Source organism: Lolium perenne, chromosome 5, assembly GCF_019359855.2.
Source record: "Lolium perenne isolate Kyuss_39 chromosome 5, Kyuss_2.0, whole genome shotgun sequence".
Taxonomy (NCBI): domain Eukaryota; kingdom Viridiplantae; phylum Streptophyta; class Magnoliopsida; order Poales; family Poaceae; genus Lolium; species Lolium perenne.
The window spans coordinates 266,344,869-266,366,174 of record NC_067248.2 but is presented as its reverse complement, the minus strand read 5'-3'; the positions used below and the strand labels follow the sequence as shown (position 1 = coordinate 266,366,174).

The window sequence follows — 21,306 nt, the reverse complement described above, 5'->3', positions numbered from 1 at the left end:
GCGAACTTAAGTGGCATCATGCTCTCACGCATTTCATCGAGAACCTCTTGTACATAAGAACGGAAAGCTAACCAGCATATACCTCTCAAAACTAAGTGTGGCTCACACACAAACTCGGATAGTCATGATGATATATATATAAGAAAAACTTTAGTCCTGGGTTGTGTCTCCAACCAGAACTAAAGATGGACCTTTACTTTCGGTTGGAGACATAAGAGCATCTCCAGCCGCGTCCCCCAAAGCGTCCCCCAAAGCGCGCCGGATCGAGCGTTTGGGAGACGTGTTTTGTTCGTGCCGCCTTTGGGGGACGTCGCTCCCCAGCCGTGTCCCCCAAACGCCGCCCCCAAATGAATATTGGTGCACGAAAATAAAGATTTTCATTCAATTTTGATTATATATTACAAAGTTTGAATGAAAACGGCTAGATTTCATCTAAACCTAGACTACTGACCGCCCGGCGGTGCGTTCGACGGCCCCGCCCCGTCGTCGCCTCCCCTACGCCGCAGCTCCTCCTGCGCGCGCCTCCTCTCCTTGCGTTCGGCGGTGGCCAGACGGTGCCGCTCCCGCCGCGCGTCCTCCTCCGCCCTCCCCTGCTGGGCCGCATGGAGGGAGAGCTCGACGGCGCGACGAATCTGCGCCTCTTCGCGGGCACGGGCGTCGTCCTGGAGCTTCTTCTCCGACTCGAAGGACTCGACGAGCGCGCGTTGCTGATCGGCCATCTCGTCCGGGTACGGCCCGTCGTCGTCGGACCACTCGAACTCGTCGCTGTCGTCGTCCTCCACCTCGGTCTCCTCCGCCTCGGCCTCCTCCTCCTCCATTGGCGCCTCCTCCTCCACATCTGTTGGCGCCTCCATCATCGCCGCCGCCAACACGCCGTCCTCCGCCGCCAACTGGTCCGCCCGCCTCCCCCAGATCGCCCTCAGCGCCGCCTCCCGCTGATGACGCTCCTCCACCGCCAGCTGATGCTGGCGCTCGATCGACTCCCGCCGTCGGCGCTCGATCGCCTCCCGCCGTTCACGGTACAGCGCCTCCCGCTCACCGCGCTGGCGCTCGTTAGCCCACCGCTGCTCCATCTCCGCCCGGTACCAGCACCGTCGCGCCTCCTGTAGAGTCGAGGCGTCAGACGCCGCAACGGTGGCGTCCTGCTGCTCCTACCACGCTGCTGCCGTCGCGGCCTCGCCAGCAGCGGGGCCATGGGCGCAGAACGCCGCCAGATCCGCCGCCTCCCGCTGCTGGCGGGCCTGCTGCTGCATTGCCTCCCGCCGCTGCTGATGGTGTGCACGCCATCGCTCTTCCCGGGCCGCTGCTGAGGGGTCGGTGTCGACCTGCGTTTCCGGGACTGCAAGTGGAGGGGACGGCGGTGGAGGGAAGTGGCCAGCGCCGGGGCGGTTCGCCATTGCTACTGGTGGTGGAGGAGACGGCGGTGGAGCGACAAGGGCTGTGTTTGTTGCCGGCGGGGTGTGGTGGCTACCATTGAGCCGGGAGGCCTTTTATAGACGCCGGTGTCGGGAAGAAAGCGCGGGAACAAGCGAGCAGAGGTGGGAAGAAAGCGCGGGAACGGGCGGTGGCGTGCGCACGCCGGCGACGCGTCTCGTCGGCGCAGCACCGACGAGACGTCTCGCCTGCCCCTCCGTCGCCATTAAGGCAAAGATGCCGCCATGTGTCACTGCGCGCGAATAACTTCCGTCGCGAGGTAGGCGACGGTTAGGTTAAAATTAATTGTGCCGCTGATGCGTCGGCCCCGCCACTCCCCGCCTCGCTTTTCGTTGTGTCCGGCGTGCCCAGTGCGTCCCCTGTGGGACGGGGACGGGCTCGGGGCGCCGGACACCGAATGGGGGCGCGCCGGACAAAAAAGGGCTTTAGGGGACGCGGCTGGAACGCATTTTCTGTCCGGCGCGCCCCAAATCCCTTTGGGGGACGCTTTGGAGGACGCGGCTGGAGATGCTCTAAACTGGGACTAAAGGGGCTCGCGCCTACCGCAACATGCTAGTCTTGGTTTAATATGTCTCTAACCAGAATTAAAGATCCTTTTTGAACAGGAACAGATGCTGGCCGTAGCCCGTACGGCGTCCTAGCCGTTGTAAACAAAATTGTTTTCACACAACATTACGATACTCCCTCATTTTTTCTTTACTATGCGTTTTGGCATTTTTAAAAGACAAGCACCGTCAAGTTTGACCAAAATTGTACTAAAAAATATCAACACCTAATACCTAATAAATATAGTACTCCCTCCTTCTAAAAAAAGTCTCAATTTTCTCTAGATACGGATGTATCTAGATGCATTTTAGTTAGAGATACATCCATATCTAGATAAAGTTAAGACACCTATTTTTACGAGGGGGGAGTACGAAAATATAGCTTTATGGTGATTCTATTAGTATAACTTTCACATTGTGGATGTTAATATTTTTTCCTATAAATTTAGTCAAACTTGACAAAGTTTAAATTTGGCTAAAGCAAAAACACGAACTAATTGTGAACGGGAGTATGCACCCGTGACATAAATATTCTTACTGTATAATAAATAACAATATCCCAACAAAGAGTTCTAGTAGTATTAACAAATCTGATCAATAAGTAAATTAGGTTTCGCTTCATCCGAGCTGATTCTTGCTTGAATTTCTTGGATGGTAGCAATGGGAGGTCGAGGTTGGAGCCACACGCGCGGCGATGGCCCTTCGTTCCACCCAGGATGCAACCGTCTCACGAGCTTAGCCTCACCGTCAACCAGGCTATACCTGAAGACATCGCGGTTTGAAACAAAATGGACGCACCCACCATCCATGTCCAGCTGGGAGCATTGGCGGACCTACAGTTTTTTCAAAGCATGGGCACACTACAAACTAAAATACCTCATTTTTGTCTACCAAGAACCACAATTGTCACATATTCAGATAAACATCATATGCATATAACCAATAATGTTTCATAGATCATATATGTAAAAAAACATAAATTAAGTAGGAAATATAATGTCGAATGTACTAGGGTAGTAGCATTACAATGATAAAAGTAAACTTCTGACAATGAAGCATACCAATAATGTGCTAATTAGGTCTAGGCAATTTTCCTTTCCGATCCTTGATGGCTTGAAATCGTCTAACAATAGCATCATCCTCTAGATCCTTGCTCAATCCATTCGTCAACCTCATCAACATCGTCCTCATTGCTGATCACATTTTGTTCATCTTCATTAATCGGTTGTGGGTCTTGCGGCGGTTCTACTTGCGGTGAATTCCTTCTATGGAGCAGAAATCTCCCTAGATCTGAAATATGAACAAGTTGAATTGTAAATCAGAAACTAATAGAACTATGGATGTTGAATATAAACCCTCCCGCCCCCAACCCATGTAAATTACAGAGAAAAACTCACCTAGTTGCCGGGTACGACCGGTGACGGTAGTCATCGGCGTCTTCGTTGGTCTGCTGCTGCTTCCTGCCTCACCTCCTAGCTGCAGCGTTGATGAGCCACCGTTCGCCGGATCCGGATTGGAACTCCCGCTCCCGCCGCTGCTGTCGCCGCCTTGCCGCTTGCGTTTCCGCACGTCGCTGTCTCGCGGCGGATTCGCGGCCTGATGGGAGCGACGGCCGGGCGCCATCTTTCCTTCCCAGTTCCCCCTGTCGCCTCTCCCTCTCGGCCTCTTCTCGAGCTAGGGCACACGCCACGGAGTCGCTGCTATCCCGTGCGAGTAGACGAAGACGAACAGACGAGAAACCGACCGATCGATTTGAGTAGCTTCGTGAATCTGTGCGTGACGAGAAGTAGCTTGTGGCCTAGTTTCTAGTTGGGTCAAGTTATGCTGCTAGGAAACAGCAGAGCAGGCCCAAGCTGGCCCATTTAACGTATTACTCATAAATTTCAGCTCAATTCTTCCTGCAAGCGATGGCATGGAGCCCGGGCACGTGCCCATGGTGCCCATATGGTAAATCCGCCAATGGCTGGGAGCTGTCCATGGCGAAGCTGACAGGGTGCCCGAGGAACAGGACACGATCACGTAAGCTCTTGCCATCCCTCGGCGCCCACCGCACCTCGCCGCTCGCTCCTTTTTCCAGCGCATGCACCGTCACTGACAGCTCCGACGGGTCGACAATGGCGTCTTCATTGAAGATGCTGTGCTTGGCCAGGACATACACCCACAGCAACTCGCCACGAGACTCCATGACGTAGTTCCAATCACGAGTTTTCTTTGTTTCGTCATTTGCATCCCACCTCGCAAAGCTATCATTGTCGCCAACGCCATCCCGTGTGAGTACATACCAGAAGTCCACGCCGACGGATAGTAGGACCTTGCCGTCGTGATAGACGGCGCAACGGTGGCGGGGAACTGGGAGCTCTAGAATCCTTTTCATGATTCTCCATGCTGCATCACCGGGACCTAGGATGGCAACGGTGAAGACGGGATAGTTTGTGTATAGAGTGCTGTAGAGAAAGATGGTGCCATCCTTGTAGACGGTGCCACACGCAGTCCCTATCATTTTTTTTTCCAACTGGGACTTCCTTCCCATTTCCATTACATCATATAACGGAAATACATCATTCAGTTTACTGTCTCAACCACACAACACACAAAAGGAACGAGCCAACTGAAAAACAGGAAGACTAACTGCCCAGCAAAAGGAAAGTTTTTGGTAGGAAAACCCGCTGCTCAGCCTCGGCATCGAAAACTAAGCTACGGGGCAAAAAACCTACCCCTACACTACAAAGTTTCAGGTTACCACAACCACAAAAGAGCTTCAGGATACCAGAAAACCACAGCAACAGCTCAATCCAGAAGCTAACAAAGCCACAACCAACAAAAGGCCCAACTTTTTTCTTCTAGTCTTCCCCATTAGTGATCATCAGAAGTCCAGTCCTGGGCCTTGGAGTCCCTGGAGCTACCGCCGCAGCACCATGATGTAGTGCTGACGCTTGCTGTAGCATCTGATCCGCGCCGTTCTTGATCTTCTCCCCCTCCTCCACGCCATAAAGCCCTGACCAAAAATGCAGGAAAGAGCAAATTGTGGCGATCGTTACTAGAGGAGAGCGAACAACATTTCCGTCAAAGGTTATCTTGTTCCTGACATTCCAGATCCCCCAACATATTGTGGCAAGGAGAAGCATATGGAATTTTTTCCCATGTGGATAGAAACAATGTAACCAGGTTATACTTTGCCATAAAGACATGGGGCAAACCTCAGTTCCCAAAATATTCCCCAAGACCCCCCAGACCACTTTGGCATTAGCACACTCAAAAAATAAATGTCTAGCAGTTTCACATTGATTACAAAAAGAGCAGAGAGGGGAACCTGCCCATCTGCGTCTTTTCAGATTGTCTCTAGTCAAAATAGCATTTCTGAACAATTGCCAAAGGAAATTTTTTATTTTGAGAGGAATTTTAGCTTTCCAAATCCATTTGTTGTGAGAACCAGCCAGGTTTCTCTCAAGGTGTTGATACATAGATTTGGTAGAGAAAACCTTTTTGTTATTCATGTTCCAAGTAACTACATCCGACTCATTTACCAAGGGCCATGCCCGGGCCTTGGATTTGAGAAAATCCCAATGTACCATCATATCAGGTAACAACCTTCTCCTAAAAGGGACATTGAAATCACAACTAAGCATTCTCTCGAAGGTCCACTCCTGACCTTGACAAATATCGAAAAGATTCGAATATACCTCATATAAAGGTTTATCGTCCAGCCAGGGATCAATCCAGAATCTTACTAAGTCTCCTTTTTTTAGCACAACTCTACGCCCCTCAAAATAGTAATCCTTTACTTTCAAGAGTGTTTTCCAACCTGGGGAATCCCGGATGCAAGGTTTCACCATCGCAACAGATTTGTTTCTAAGATATTTCGCCTTCAAAATTTGTTGCCACAATCCATCTTGTGTCTCTAATTTCCACCACCACTTACACAGGAGACTAATATTTTGTTTTCTGAGATCTTTGACCCCAAGACCTCCTTTGTTTTTGGATCGACAGATTCTCGACCACTTGACCATGTGATACTTTCTCTTCTTATTCTTACCAGCCCAAAAGAAGCTCCTTCTATGTTTATCCAATCTTTCAATAAATGTTTTGTTTAAAAGGAACATAGACATATAGAAATATGGAATCCCCGAGAGACTGGAATCCAGAAGAATTAAGCGACCTCCCAAGGTTGCGGAGTCCCCAATCCAGGAATCAAGTTTTTTAAGCATTTTAGCATCAAGGAAATCCCAATCAACTCTTTTCAGCTTTGCAAAGGTTACCGGCATACCCAAATATTTCATCGGTAACTGACCAACTTGACAGTTAAAGAGGTCAGAATAAAATCTCGTGGTCTCATTGTCAGCATTGATAGTAAAAATCTCACTTTTCAGAAAATTTATTTTGAGTCCAGACAAGAGTTCGAACAAATAAAGCAACAGTTTCAGGTTTACAGCTTTTTCAGGATCATGAGTTAGACATAGCACCGTATCATCCGCGTATTGTAGGATACCTACCCCTTTATCCACCAAATCAGGAGCCAAACCGCAGATCAGATCATTACGTTGTGCTTGTAACACCATCTTAGTCAGGGATTCACCTACCATATTGAACAAAAAAGGAGCCAACGGATCTCCCTGTCTAACCCCCTTGGCACTTTGGAAATATGGACCCATTTTATCGTTGATTTTGACACTCACCGTCCCATTATGAAGCGACTGTCGAATCCACGAACACCAAAGGGGACAGAAACCTCTAGCTTCGTGACAACTCAAAAGAAAATCCCAATTCACTTTGTCGTAGGCTTTTTCGAAATCAAGCTTTAAAATCACCCCAACTTGTTTTTTAATATGGACATGATGCATAACTTCATGCAAGGAAAACACACCATCCATCAGATGTCTATTTTTTATGAAAGCATTCTGCTGAATGCTAAAAAGCTTTGGTGCATATGGGTCAAGCCTGATGGTTAAAGTTTTTGAAATCAACTTATAAATGCATCTAAGAAGGCAAATGGGTCTATATTGCTGAATTTTATTCGCATCCGCCATTTTTGGCAACAAGGTTATAACCCCATAGTTGAGACGCTGCAAGTTCAGGCTACCATTATGGAAACTATGAAAAAGGTTCATCACATCATTTTTTACTACTTCCCAACAGTGTTGATAGAACTCAGTGGGAATCTCATCCGGCCCAGGAGCACGATTACTTTTCATGGAAAAGAGGGCATTTCTAACCTCCTCTGTAGTAAAAGGTCTAGTAAGATTTGTATTATCGTTCTCATTCAAAATTTCATCCTCACACCATAAGTTCTGTGAGAGACTAAACATATTACCAGGAGTAGGTCCAAAAAGCTCCTTATAATAGGCTGTGGCATGTTTCAACAGATTATCCGTGCCCTCCACCAAAACCCCATTATCATCCAGGGACTGGACATAATTTTTTCTTTTTCTCCCGTTCGCAATTCTGTGAAAGTAGGATGTGTTTTGATCACCATGCAAGAGCCATCTCGCATGAGATCTTTGATGCCAATAAGACTCCTCTTCTGCATATACATTATACAACTCTACCAAAATGGCCGTTCTCCTCGCAACCTCATCAGGTGAAATTGTATTGTTCTCTTCCTTACGTTCTAACCTCCCGAGCTCATCTAATAACTCCACTTTTCTTTTTTTAATATGGCCGAAGGCATTTGAACCCCAGCCTTTAAAATACTTTTTAAACCTTTTCAATTTGATATTCAACACATCAATAGGGTCTGAACTATTAACATGTTGCTTCCAAATCGATTCAACTTTATGGAGAAACTCATCATTTTTTAACCAGGCAGTATCAAATTTGAAACTCCTTTTCTTTACAAGGGAAATCGTATCACCTGTATCTAACACAAGGGGATTATGATCAGATTGATCTCTCACCAATTTTTTCACCGAGGCCAAGGGGAATAACAACTCCCAGTCAGGAGACATCAAAATTCTATCAAGTTTCTCCAGGGTAGGATTCTTTTGTTTATTCGACCAAGTATACAACCCTCCCGTCATATGAATCTCTCTCAAACAAAGCGTATGAATAATGGAATTGAAAGTATCGGAGTAATGTGATAACACACAAGGTTTATTTTTCTCCATAACCGTACGCAGAATATTAAAATCCCCTCCAACGAAATAAGGACAGTCAACAGAATTACAAAAAAGAGATAACTCAGCAAGGAATTCATTCTTCTTATTATCATGAGCAGGTCCATATACCACAATAGCCGCCCATCTACATTTTTTTATTTTATCCCAAAGGAACATCAAGATCATAAATTCCCCTTTGTACCTCAAGCACCTCATATCTCACATCGCAAAGGATACCACCAGATTTGCCAATTGAAGGAATCCACTTCCAAAAGAAATTATTACCAGGATCAATCTTTCTAAAGAAGCTTTGTTTGTAATCTGTTTTCATAGTTTCTTGTAAACCAATAAAGTCCAGTTTATAATCCGCAATGATGTCATTGAGAAAGGACGAAACCCCTTTTTTCCTCACCCCTCTAATATTCCAAATACGAACTATCATTTGAATCTTTCAGGTTTCCTTCTAGGCCTAATAGATCTGCCAGGGACTTGGGCAGCACTGTCGCCTTTCGCTTGACTTCTTGTCATAGGTTTCGATATTTTTACCACATTTTTTGAAGATTTCTTCCTAGACTTTTTGGAACTAACCACCGTAAAGGATTCATCAACTTCATCATCATCCAACCAGGTTAAACATAAAGGGGTTTGTTTACTATGATCATGATGAAAAATAAAGGAAGAATCATGCAACTTTTCATTTTTTTGCACCATATTATTCCTAGCAACCTCTAATTCTTTTAGCACATCAATTCTCTCGAAATTGTCAGATGGCATATCTATGCCCATCAAAGAAGCCCTAACCATGATTTCATTATTTGATAAAACACCAAACGAATTAGAGGATGGAGGAGGAATCGAGTTACCTTCAAGGTTCCTTTTCTTTGTCAAGGCAGCAGCCTGCTCCATGATTGAGCCCATCTTTCCTTCCAGGTTGCGAGAGCTGACTCTTGTCTCCACTTCCGGAAGCACCAATTTCTCAACAGGGGAAACCACATCAATCACTGCAGTACTAGGAGACTGCACATAATATTCAGCCCTCCCCGAACCCTCGACCAATTCCTCATTCTCAACCTCCGTTACCACAGGGGACGATGACCATGTACACCCTTTCACCGCATCAGCATAGGAAGTTGCCATCCTACTATCAGATTTTATCACATCAGGGGAAACCACTTCTTTCTCAACCACAGGAGTAATGGGAGCGATGACAAGCTGGGAAGAAGGAGTATGGCTCATTTCTTTTTCAACAATTGGCTGCTCTACCATGTCACCATCAGGAGCAACCAACTCAGCAGCCACATCACCAATATTGATTCTGTTTTCACGAGCAATTGTGTCAATGAACAACTCCGAATCATTGTCACCAATGTCACTCTCCTCCTCTTCTTCAGATTCATGTTCCGACACCGTCGCAAGCGCCATGGCACAACTCTTCCCATACCCCGCACCACCAGATTGGGAAGTAGCACCAGTAAAGCCACCTGTAGATGCATCTGAGGCCGCAACCGAGTATGTTTCAGTTCTAGCACGTTTAGGCGATGATGGTGTGGAGGAGTTAGCAACTGTCACCATATTTTTCACCACAGGAGGCCCCTGAACCACCACCGACTCCACCTCATAAGCAAAAGTATAGAAGAAATCACCCAGGACACCCTCAGCAGTTTCAGCAAGCTTATCAATATCTCTGCAACACAATAAAATTCTGCAGAACTCAGGTTTATGAAGAGTAGCCTGATCCACTTCCAAGGTAACACCAACCAGGGAGCCAACATAAGCAACATTTGCATCACATCTTTTCTCAGCAGGTATATTTCGGATCCGAACCCAAGCTTTGTTCAACATGCCAGAGGCTCCAATCGCGGCAGACCAAGGGGAAAGATTTATCACAGCATCAAAGGTTTTCATTTCCATACTTCCCCCATAGAACACAGCCTTATCCACCTCTTTTGCACTAGGAAATCTCATAGTATATTGCTTTGAATTCAACGGTCGAGCAGTACATCTCCACCCCGAACCCAAATATTCATTGAATTCTTTCTCAAGGTCTCTAGAGGTAGGATTACCCTCAAGCACAGTGATAACTAAGCTAGAAGCACGGTCCTTGACCTGCCTAGCTGATGAGGAATCATGAAAGTAGAAGAAGCCTTGACCAGGTTGCTGAAAACCACACATAGAAGCCACACATTCCCAAGGTAAAACAGCTTGACAAATTTGATTGATATGCCCTAATTTTCCACATCTCTCACAGCGAATAGTGGGACAACGAGCAGAGAAATGTGCATTACTGCCACAGTTAAGGCATGAAACATCACCATGAGACGGTTTCCTCTCGACACGCTGTTGTTGTTGAAGCTGCGACGAGCGGTTGCCCGCGGCCGGGGCAACCGGAGCCTTGTCCTTCCTAGATCCTTGTGCGGCGGCCGCCGTTGCTGCATCCCATCGCGCGGATCCGCCTTCACTTGAGTTGTTGCCCCCGCCGCCGCTACCCCCATCGTCCCGCTGCTAGACGAGGTTACGGTTGCCCCCGTCCGGACGAGCAGGGATGGAGTTACGGCCTCCCGCACCACCAAACACACCTCCACCACGCCTCCCGCCAGAGAAATTGCGCCCCCCGCGATCTCCCATCGCCGATGTAGAGCCAACAGGATCGGTAGGATTTGTGGATTTGGAAGGAGATTTTAGCACCTGAGCAAAGGATCTATGGTCGCCGCCCACCTTACCCAACCACCAGCCAAAGGAATCGGCGGCGATGGGCGGCGGCGGAACCCTGGAAGCTGTCCAGAATTGGGCGAATAAGGAATCTAGGTCAAGCCCCGCAGGTCTCTCCCTAGATATACCTCTTGCGCCATGGGGGCCTGTTGCTGTAGCAGTTGGGCTCAATGGGCTAGACCCAACATTTGTTGCAGCTCCCCCGTTCGAATCACCAATTCCCACGCGTGAGGAATCCCGGCAAGGAGGCGCCGGCGAATCGATCGCCGGAGCCGCGATAGGAATCGCCGGCCGCAGAATCTTCACGCGGTCCGCCGGGAACTCGATGTGAGCCCCGCCGATCACCACGTCACCAGCCCGAAGATATCTCGCGTCGATCATATCGTGAGCCCCTCCGCATCGAGGAGAACAAGGCGTGCGATCTCCCGACGGAGGAAAAGCTCGCCGTCGAAGTGGACGGGCTCCGCCGCCGGCGCCGGAATAGTCGCCGTGTACAACACCCGCCACCTAGGGTTTCCAGCGGGTGAAGCCATCTCAGATCAAATCAAGATCTGTATGGATAGGTGACAAGTTGGTTCCGTCCTTTTCCAGTCCCTATCATTTGCTTAATGTCTTCGTCATCATCAGGAAATCGAGGAAGCAGAGTGATGGCTCCAGTTACAAGGTCGATGAGTCTTGGATCGGGACTTGCGACGAATAGCCAGGCGACAGTGCCATCGGCTCTAGCCACCCAGTTCTCCTCGTCCCCCGGTGCCGGCTCTGAGAGTACGTGGTCATGGTCGGTTGACGGCAACACCGCTGCAGGGAAGTTGACGCGGGAGTGGACGATGTGGCCGTCGTACAGCCCTAGTAGCCACGGCGGGAAGGTCGGTCGCGTCGAAGGTGAGCGCAGCGGCGCTGTGGCACGCCATGAACAGCAGACGCCATGGAAACGAACGAAATCAGCAGGGTCGTGTAGTCGGCCGGAGACGTCCATGAGCAGCTCCGACGGGAGATCGGCCCATGAGCAGGCATGTGCCTCCAACTCTGCCGTCATGCCGGCCGGAGCACAGAGCTGCGGCGCGCGCGTGCCCGGCGATAGATCGACTAGCTCGGTCGTCGAATTGGATCCAGAGAAATCAGGGCGAAATCAAGAGATCACGGTACGCCCTACCCTACGGATGCATATATGCATAGCAAAGGGGCAGATGAATCCCAACACAGCTCGTAATGAATTCGTCCTAGACGATTCGGGTCTCTCACGGAGTGCTTGAACCAAACATGGAAGCCTCAGTGTTTTTTTTTTGGAGTTACCATACCAAACATAATCAAGCTTGCATGATCCCACACTTATTAGCTGCATCTGGTACAAGTGTGCTCAGACACACACCCACAATAACACATAATTTTGGAAAATAAACTACACGCGTATTCTCGGTAGACACGTTGCTAATACTTTATGCAACTGGTTAAAAGGTGTGGATCGTAACACCCTTTCTCATGAAAGGTCGTTTCGGCGGGTTCTAATTGAGCAAAGTCAACAAAAAAGATATTAGAAAAAAAGATGAACCTTCGCGAAACGATTTTTATGTGGTCTAGGTGCAGGAAAAATTACAAACTTGAAATATGACAATTATTTCTAAAAAAATATTCACAAAATGATCTACCTCCTACTTTGTTATATGGATTTTTTTTGGAAAATGAGTTAGATCTTGACCTTCGTCATGCCGTAGTTCGCCAGAACACTTTATGAGTTATCCTTTCCTAGTCACAAAAATCTTATTTTCAATTTTTCCAGCATTGAAATGAGCTTCTTTGTGAAATATCAAGAAAGTCAATCTGGAATGGTACGGAATCTATGCACAAAATTAAAAAAAACCATTTCCGCACTTTCCGCACTACGGTTTTTCATGCCTGTTGTACGCATTTGCTTTCTGGAAATTTCTTGTATTTTGTACGGCGTCCTACCGGTTTCGGTGGAAGCGGACCAGATTTAAACTGAGCACGCAATACATTCAATCTGGATTACGGATTATAGTATTGATGTTTTTTTCTCTAGAGGCATAGGTTTATTGAATCAATGTGAAAATTGCTTTTGGTGTAAGATCACTCGAAAAGACTCCTAGTTTTCGCTTAAATCTCGTTTGCCCAACCAACAATTTTGTTGTGTTGTTTGTGTATGAATGGTTGGAGGCCTAGGTTTATGTACCGGTGGGTCGTTGAAGTTATTCAACTCGTATTATAACGAAATATCTCGGTTTAGATGAAGATAATATGGTTGTATTCACGAGCCATCAACGTTAACTTTCGCTTGTTCTAGATTTTTGCGCAAATCATTTTTAGATCCATAGTGTGTTGTTTTAGGACTCCTTTGATTCATACGATTTGTAAAGAAATTGTGTTGGATTTGGATTATATGGAAAATTTTCCTATACAAGTTGATTGATTCATAGGAACACATCCTATAGGAGCTAATCCTATAAGAATTTTGTAGTATATATCCTATAGGAAAAATAATTTATGTCATACCTCATCGAAAAATTCCTTTACTACAATCAAACACACTCTATCTTCATATAGGATTCACATGGCATGAATCCAATACTTTTCCTATTTATATGTTTTTCCTATCATATGATTCAAAGGAGCCCTTATGGTAGATATGATATTGGTTTCACGAGGTTCGCTCCAGTTTACCTTGCAGCACCCGTTCTTGCAAAAAGGTCATTCAATGGGTTCCTTTTTAAGCCTAGTTTAGAAAAGAAAAAACAATCAAAAAATGGAGATCCTTTGCGAGACGATATTTATGGTGACCTAGTTGAGAGGTAAAATTACCAACTTGGAATACGACATGTATTCAAAAAAAAAACACTTCACAAAATAAGCTACCTCTTATTAGATTCTATGCCCTTTTAGCCAGGTGCGCTAGGTTAAGATCTTTTACATGGCATAAACGAGCTAATTCCGTATATGCACGGGCCACAAGCCTTTAACTTCTTGAAGGCATCATGGGCAAGGGTTACACACAAGGTTCATTATTGGCATCTGGTCAAGAGCCCTCTGAAATGAAAGCTAGGTTATGTGGCGTAGATGATCAACGTCAAGAATGGCCACGCTGGAGGTGGCCTTCGATGGTTAAGACGAATCCCCGTGCAAAAATTCCCTTCCATCTCCGTCAAGGAGCCACAAGTCCACCAAGGTCAATCTGATGTGCGACGCTTCGTTCCTTGTGTTGAGCAGGACCTTGAAAACGATGATGGCCGAGACACAAGAGGCTCTATCTAAGAGGGACGGGAAGCGGCACATGGCGCTGCCACCTTCATCGGCCTCACCACACAGGCTATAGAGATCGAAATTAAGGATGGATGCCACGGCCAAGATGCTTGCAGAGAAGAACCAGATCATGTTCGCCGACTTGAGCATCATGGTTTCCAGATTAAACGACATGGTTAGAGAATAAACGAGCTATAATCCGTGAACGTGACGCGTGATCGCCCACATATGTCCTATTTTGTTTATTTCATTCCAACTTGTGCCCTTTTTGCAATCTGTAAATGAGCCGAGTTTTGAACCACTGTTTTCGTTGTTTGTATGACAATTTTATGAATTTGGTAAAAAAGTATAGACAATCTAACCCAAACAGTTATATGTAACATAAGATTAATTTGGTATCGACGGTTTGTTCCAAACGTGTCCGAAATTGGTCAGATCGATGGCCTAGGGAAAAAAAAAATGCAAAAACCGTTTGATCCACAGCAAATTAATGTGCGTTGTTTCTCCGTCTCACACGCGTCACTGGCAACACGCGTCACTCCTTCCTTGAAATTCGAGCTGCTCTCACCACCATTGAACACAGGCGAGCTCCCACATCGTTGCCTCCGCCATTACTGCTTCTTCCTCGCACTCTCACCCACAGCTCCCCAAGAACCCACGATCTCCGATGGTGCGCGTCCGCCTTCCCAAGCGTCCGCCGACTCCCTCCGAGTCAGAGGACGACACTGACTCGTCGGAATCGGAGACTGACTCGTCGGAGTCGGACCTCACGTTGCCGGTCGGCGCGGAGGCGGAGGTCCGCAGCGACGACCCCGGCTTCGTGGGCTCCTTCTACGAGGTCACCGTCACCGGCCACCTCGCCTCCCGCTACACGGTGGCCTACTCCACGCTGGTGGCCGAGGACGGGGGGCCGCTCGAGGAGACCGCGGCCGCCGACGACGTGCGGCCGCGCCCGCCGCGCGAGGGGAGGCGGGAGTTCGCCGTCCACGAGGCCGTCGAGGCGTTCCACAACGAGGGGTGGTGGGCTGGCGTCGTCTCCGCCGTTCCGCCGCCGGTGGCTGGCGCGCCCAGCGTGTACCAGGTCGCGTTCCCGACGTCGCGTGAGACCATGGAGTTCGAGGTCGCGGCTCTCCGGCCGCACCGCGTGTTCCAAGCTGGCCGCTGGGTCCCTGCTGCGGAGGTGGTAAGTGTGCTAGCTGCTGGCTCCGTCTCTTATAGAAACTCTTCAGTATTCAGATGCTTAATTGGAGTGTCAAAAGAGGATTGAAAATTAATCTAGCTTTACTTATATGAAGAAAACCATGTTCTGAAATTTTCGAAATTTAATTTAGATTGAAGTAGGAGTAAATAAATCTTCTACTCCTTGCGTTAATAAATGTCGGAAGGTTCGTCTAAATTCGGATGTATCTATGCACTAAAGAGTGTCTAGATACATTCGAATTTAAACAAACTTTGGGCATCTAAAAATAGACAGAGGTAGTACTACTTATTACTTTTATTCATTTCAACTTGCTTGTTACTGCTCCATGAATTTTCTTTCTTCAGTTTCAATATTGTATATCAAGACATGCCATTTGATATCGCACAAGCATGTTGGGCTCACCCGAAAAATGAATTCAGATGATATCTTACCAGATCTGTCGAAAGCTGATGCATGTTTAACAAGGTTAAATTCCATGAGAGATCATTGTGTTAATATCGATAGGCAGTAAAATTGAATGATTGTTTTAAACCTAGCTTCGTATTATTTGTGTTTTAAAGTCGTCTGTGTTTACTTTCTGCAATTTCTCATTTGATTTTTCAGCTGTATTTATCATGTACAGTACCTAGTCAAACTAGTCATGTGCCAGTTAAGCTATAAAAGATGTTGAAAAGTAATGCTGCTTCTAAAAGTTCAGCGAAATATTAATTATAACAGGATTATGGTTTTACATCTGAATTTCAGCTGAAAGTTGGTATTTTCTCCTTTCAGCTGAACCAATAGTTCGCATTTTCTCATTTCACCATTGTGAGATTATTCCAAGCTACAATAAAATAGTAAAACTTCCAAGTGCCAGCACCACTGGTACATATTTAGTATTGTATTTGTAAGTAATATTGGAAACGAATTCAGTAGTGTACTCTTAGAGCTGAACAATTAAATCTTTAACTGTTTGTCTTCTTTGAGAACATAGTCTATGCAATTTTCATGGAGGCATGCTACTGTGGAAATTGTATGAAACTTGGTATTTTGAGACTCATGGAGTTGTGCAGCCTCAGTTTTTGTCAAGTGAACATTGTAGGATACATCTGGACATCTTCGAAATAAGGATTTAAAATACACGTATGTGAACAATGTGCTTGCTATGTGAAAATCTGAGACTGTATTATGAAGAACGGATTTTTTTTTTAAAAAAAATTGACGTATGTTTGAAAAAAAGGACAGTGTACCAATATAAGCGAGCTCACCGTTTACAATCTGAAATCCCATATTTCTAATGTTGTTGCTGTGTGCAGAAGGATGGAAGTCCTCTGTTTCGTGAGGGAACCCAAGTTGAAGTGAGTCAGTCTGCAAAAAGATTTGGTGAATCCTGGAGTCCAGCTTCTGTTCTTAAAGTGATTGGTGCTACTAATTTCTTAGTACAGTACACGAATATCAGAGAAGATCAAGTAGCCACCGAGATCATAGATTCTCAGTATATTCGGCCAGCACCCAGCGACACCCATATGGACTCTAAGTACATAGTTTCTCGATCTTGTCATGTGGAGGTAATATATGAAGGTAGCTGGTGGCCTGGTGTTATTCGGGAGGTTTTAGCTGGTAATGGAAGTGACAACAAATATGTAGTGAAATTGAAGAGTTGTGAGACGGACATGGAGGACGTGGAATTTTTGGATGTGTTGATAGTTGGAATTACACAGCTGAGGCCGCATTTTGACTGGGATGGAAAAAAATGGGTACGCCGCTTGACAGAGGTACACATAGCGCATATGTCTCTAGTAATTTTTTTTGGTGTTGTTTTATTTGATGGTATATGTATTTCATACTAGAATTTTGAAATGTTTCAAGGTCCAGAAACATTTCACAAAGAAAACATCTGATGACGTATTAGGAATATGCAAGTCTATTCATGCCTAGAATGTTATGCACTCTTATGTTCCAACTACAAAGATCGTATTTAAACGTAACTATCAATTGTCTTGAAGATAATAGATTCAGCAATAAGCATAGTGTGATTGTGCATGCATCTGTTCTGATTTCCTTTGTTGAATTTGCTTAATCTAAAATAATATCTTCAGTGATATTTTGAATGATAATTATGTCCATGATGACGTAATCTCATTTTAATTTCAGGAATTTCTTAATGGAACTAAGTTAACTTCTCGAAAAAGGCCAAGTTCTTCTGCCATGTCATTACACAAGGAAGTTGGTGAATCCAGTGATAAAGATAAACATTGTTCTTATCGTGAAAAAAGGTTCAAGAATGCAGATGTAGTATCAGAACCAACTTCTCCTACCTTGTTTGTTCGTATTGATGACTATAAAATCATGCATAGGTCCAGATGTTCTTCGGAGGAAACAATGAAACAACAAAATGCAGTAGCGGCATTAGGGTCTCAGTTGGCACCTCCTTTGCTACCATCAATGGCAGAAACTGCACATTTAAGTGTTTCTTCACTTCCTCAAAGTAGTCATCCTGAACAAGCATCTTCTCAGAAGATTATCACACCCTCTCCACTGGTGCATCAAAGTCCACAGTTACAGGCTTCACTATTGGGATCTTCTGGACAGCCAAGACCTCTCCCACAGGGCTCACTTTTTGGAGTGCCATCACATAACCCTCAAATCGTGAGTTGTTACTTTTAACACATTGTATTCATAATTTTGAACTAATCCTAGGACCATTCAAATTATCATTTATTCTTAGCTGACACTTGCATTTCTATATCTAGCCAAAGAAAAGGACAGCTGCTAAAAGTATTGAGGAATCCAGAAATACTGTACCTATATCTGAAAATCGTAAGTTTTGGATTAGTAACTTCTCATGCTACGGAATACACTACAATGTCCTAACCTAACTACGAAATTTCCAGTGGCCAACCTGAAAAATGGTGCTTACGATGCTGAACTCGGTTCTACTGTGACTGCTGGACGTGGAATGGTTTCAGAAATAAATACAGGGATTTGTGTTGACCCAACGATGCCACTAAAGGACGCTGGAGGTATGTGACTTCTTCTTACAGAAGAGTCGGTCACTATGTTGCTAGCATTTCCATAATTAGACCTTCAACTTTTTCAGGTTCACAGCACGTCATGAAACAACAGGGTGGTGGTTCAGCCATGGACGACTGGCTTCCAGAATCCCTGGCAATCGAGCATGTTCCAACTGTGAAGACCACACAACCTTGTGCACAGATGGACGTTATGGAAATTGTCAGTAAAGCGCCACAGTGACCACATCTCAATCAGCCCCATCAGCATTGTCCGGAGTTGCGTGAAGGAATGGCGTTTGGTCTGATGCTCTCGTTTCCTAATTTACAAGAAAGCATAAACATGCTGGATGTTCACCAAGATGACAATGAAGAATTGTGCAAAGAGAAGATGCAGGGTCTCTCTTTGCTGGAGGCGTACGGTTTTGATGTTGGGGCCCTAAGGTCACGGGTGGAAGCTTTGCTCTGCAGAAAGAATAGCCACGGGGCTGAACTTTGTGATGATGATGCTATGAAAATGTTGAGGGAGAAGATTGCTTGCAAAGAATCTGATGACAAAGAACTTGGCGGACAAATGCGCGCGCTGGGTATGGCTATCCATAGCACCGGACTATATGCTCGTCTCGTTCGTGACATGCTGCGGTCCGCCGTCACCAGGAAGATGAACAATGCTACCGAGATCTCCAGACTCAGAGCAGAAGCAAACTTGCTCGAACAATTGTATGCATCCACTGCAGTTTCAAGGTGAGTTTGGTGGGATCGTCTGTAGGTAGTGATGTAAGTGGCGGATAACACCCAGCAGCTATAGATGTTGTGTAAATAGTAGGTACTCCCTCCGTTCTTTTTTAATTGACTCGGATTTAGTACAAACTTGTACTAAATCCGAGTCAATTAAAAAGGAACGGAGGGAGTAGTTCCTAATGCTATCCTTTAGTTGGGCACACTACTGGTGAATCTTTTGTGCATGGGCTGTGTATGCTAGTCGGTTGTTACAGCCCTCTTGTGTATTATAGTGAAGGCTTAGCTAGCGAAGTTTTATGTTTGTGATGATCGAAAAGTGCTCCCAACTGCTCCATCTAGTCTTGCACTGCAACCCTGCTTTCTCTTGGTTCTGCGTTTACTTGCTCTGCTTTCTCTTGGTTCTGCATTTACTTGCTCAGATGGTGGTATACGGATGATACTAGCTATATCTTATTTATGGAACGATTTAGCGAAAGCCGTAAATATGAAGTTGATTTTCAGTTCATTCAGTATAATTCAGTATATGCGGATGATACTATTTACGCAACGATTTAGCAAAAGCTGTAAATATGAAGTTGATTCTCAGTTCATTCAGTATTGTAAATATGAAGTTGATTCTCAGTTCATTCAGTATACCGCGGGACCGAGATCGTATCTCCATTGAAGCAACTTATTGTGCACCTAAAAATATTTTTTTTAAATGGAATAAGAAAAAGATGATCTATAGTTCAATTATTTTCTGCTTCTGTATCGGAGTCAGACTAGGGCAAGTCGGCACAAGCTAGATTTCCCCCAATCGGATGATTTTTCTATGGCAGGCTTGAAGGAGTGTTTTTCCTAGCTGCAACATGTTTCATCAAGTAGATCCTTTTACTCCTCATAAAGTCACATCAAGACTGATTTCCATACAAAATTAAATAAAGACTGAATTCTAAACATATGTATCTATCAAGTCACACAGTATACAACTCATAGGTCAACCGCATAGTTAACTTCTTTAAACTTTTTTCTTAGAAGCTTTTTTTCGATCTCTTGAATGGGAGCAATGCTATGCTGTGGCCTAAGCCACATAAAGGATTGGTTGGCGCCCCATCCCAAACGCAGCCGTTCCACGAGTTTGGCCTCACCGCTCACGAGGTTGTACCTAAACAGGCCAGGCCCGTAGACAAAGTAGGCGTACCCGCCAGGCACACCCAGCTCTGCGGCGTCCACGGCGAAGCTTGCCGGAGACCCAAGAAGCAGGACACGGTCGCCCAAGCTCTGTCCATCTCTTGCCGCCCAGCACGTCTGGCCGCTCGCCCCAGTTTCTTCTAGCGCATGCACCGTCATGAATAGTGCACCCAGCGGAGGCTCGTGGCTGGCAGAAGGATCTCGCGCAAACCACCTATCCGCAAGTAGGATGGATACCCACATAAGCTCACCACCGGATTCCAAAACATAGCTGCCATTGCGATAGTAGTCTCTTAGGTTACTCGCGTTCCAGTTTGGCCGTAGCATGTTGCCTCGTAAGGCATCTACTGACAGGACACAATTGAAGTTGACGTCCGAGCACATCACGACTTTGCCATCATGATATGCCACGGCTAATCTGCGGCTTGTCGGCACATCCAACCTCTTTGTCCCATACGTCCATGCCGCATCACCGGGGCGGAGGATGGCCACCGTGAAGGTGCACCCGAGGCCGTGCACCGGAGGAACGAAGCTGTACAGGAACACTGTGCCATCGCTGTAAAGGACACCGTGAGGGTTCTCCATGAATCGCCTTATCTCATCGTGACATGGGAAGAGAGGCAATAGATTAACGGATCCCGTGAGGAGATCTATGAGCCTAGGCTCTGGACTCCAGCTGAAGATCCAGGCGGCGGTGGCATCCGCCGTAGCCACCCAGTTCGTGTTGCGGACCGTTGGTGCCCCGGGTGGCTTGACAAGGATGATATCGTCACGCTCCCGGCGGTAACTCATTGTCGCACTCGCACCGCCCCGGAGGTTGACGACTGAGTGCAAGATTGAACTTCTGTAGGACCCGAGCAGCCATGGTGGGAACGTGCGGCGAACAGGCAGAGAGTGGAGCTGCTGCAAGTCGCGCCATGACCTGCAGACTGCGTGGAAGCGGACGTAATCTGCGATATCGTGCAGGCGGCCGGAGACGTCGGCGAGCAGGTCGAGTGGTAGATCGGCCCAACGATGGCTTGCTGGTAGCTTCTCGGCGGACATGACGGATTGGCGGCGGCGAGGGTTCTGGCGGTACAGACGACGGTGATGGTAACGAGATAGGTAGCTAGGGGTTCAAGGAGATGGGCATGGCAAACCGGATCGTAAATTAATTCGGAATGATGTGTACG

The 21,306-nt window shown here is 46.4% G+C and overlaps 1 protein-coding gene across 3 annotated transcripts; it reads left to right on the top strand.

The window, feature by feature from the left end:
• Nucleotides 1–14,588: 14,588 nt before the first annotated feature.
• Nucleotides 14,589–19,316, top strand: LOC127303031 (DUF724 domain-containing protein 3). 3 transcript variants are annotated; one of them, XM_051333783.2, is made up of 7 exons: nt 14,589–15,215; nt 16,529–16,987; nt 17,367–17,488; nt 17,570–17,861; nt 17,966–18,032; nt 18,107–18,235; nt 18,313–19,316. In XM_051333783.2, the coding sequence occupies exons 1-7, from the start codon at nt 14,700–14,702 to the stop codon at nt 18,465–18,467; spliced, it is 1,740 nt and encodes a 579-aa protein (XP_051189743.1). In that variant the 5' UTR covers nt 14,589–14,699; the 3' UTR covers nt 18,468–19,316. The 3 variants fall into 3 exon arrangements, with proteins under 3 accessions (XP_051189743.1, XP_051189742.1, XP_051189741.1); XM_051333782.2 differs by having other exon boundaries at nt 17,367–17,861; nt 17,972–18,032; XM_051333781.2 differs by having other exon boundaries at nt 17,367–17,861.
• Nucleotides 19,317–21,306: the final 1,990 nt, after the last annotated feature.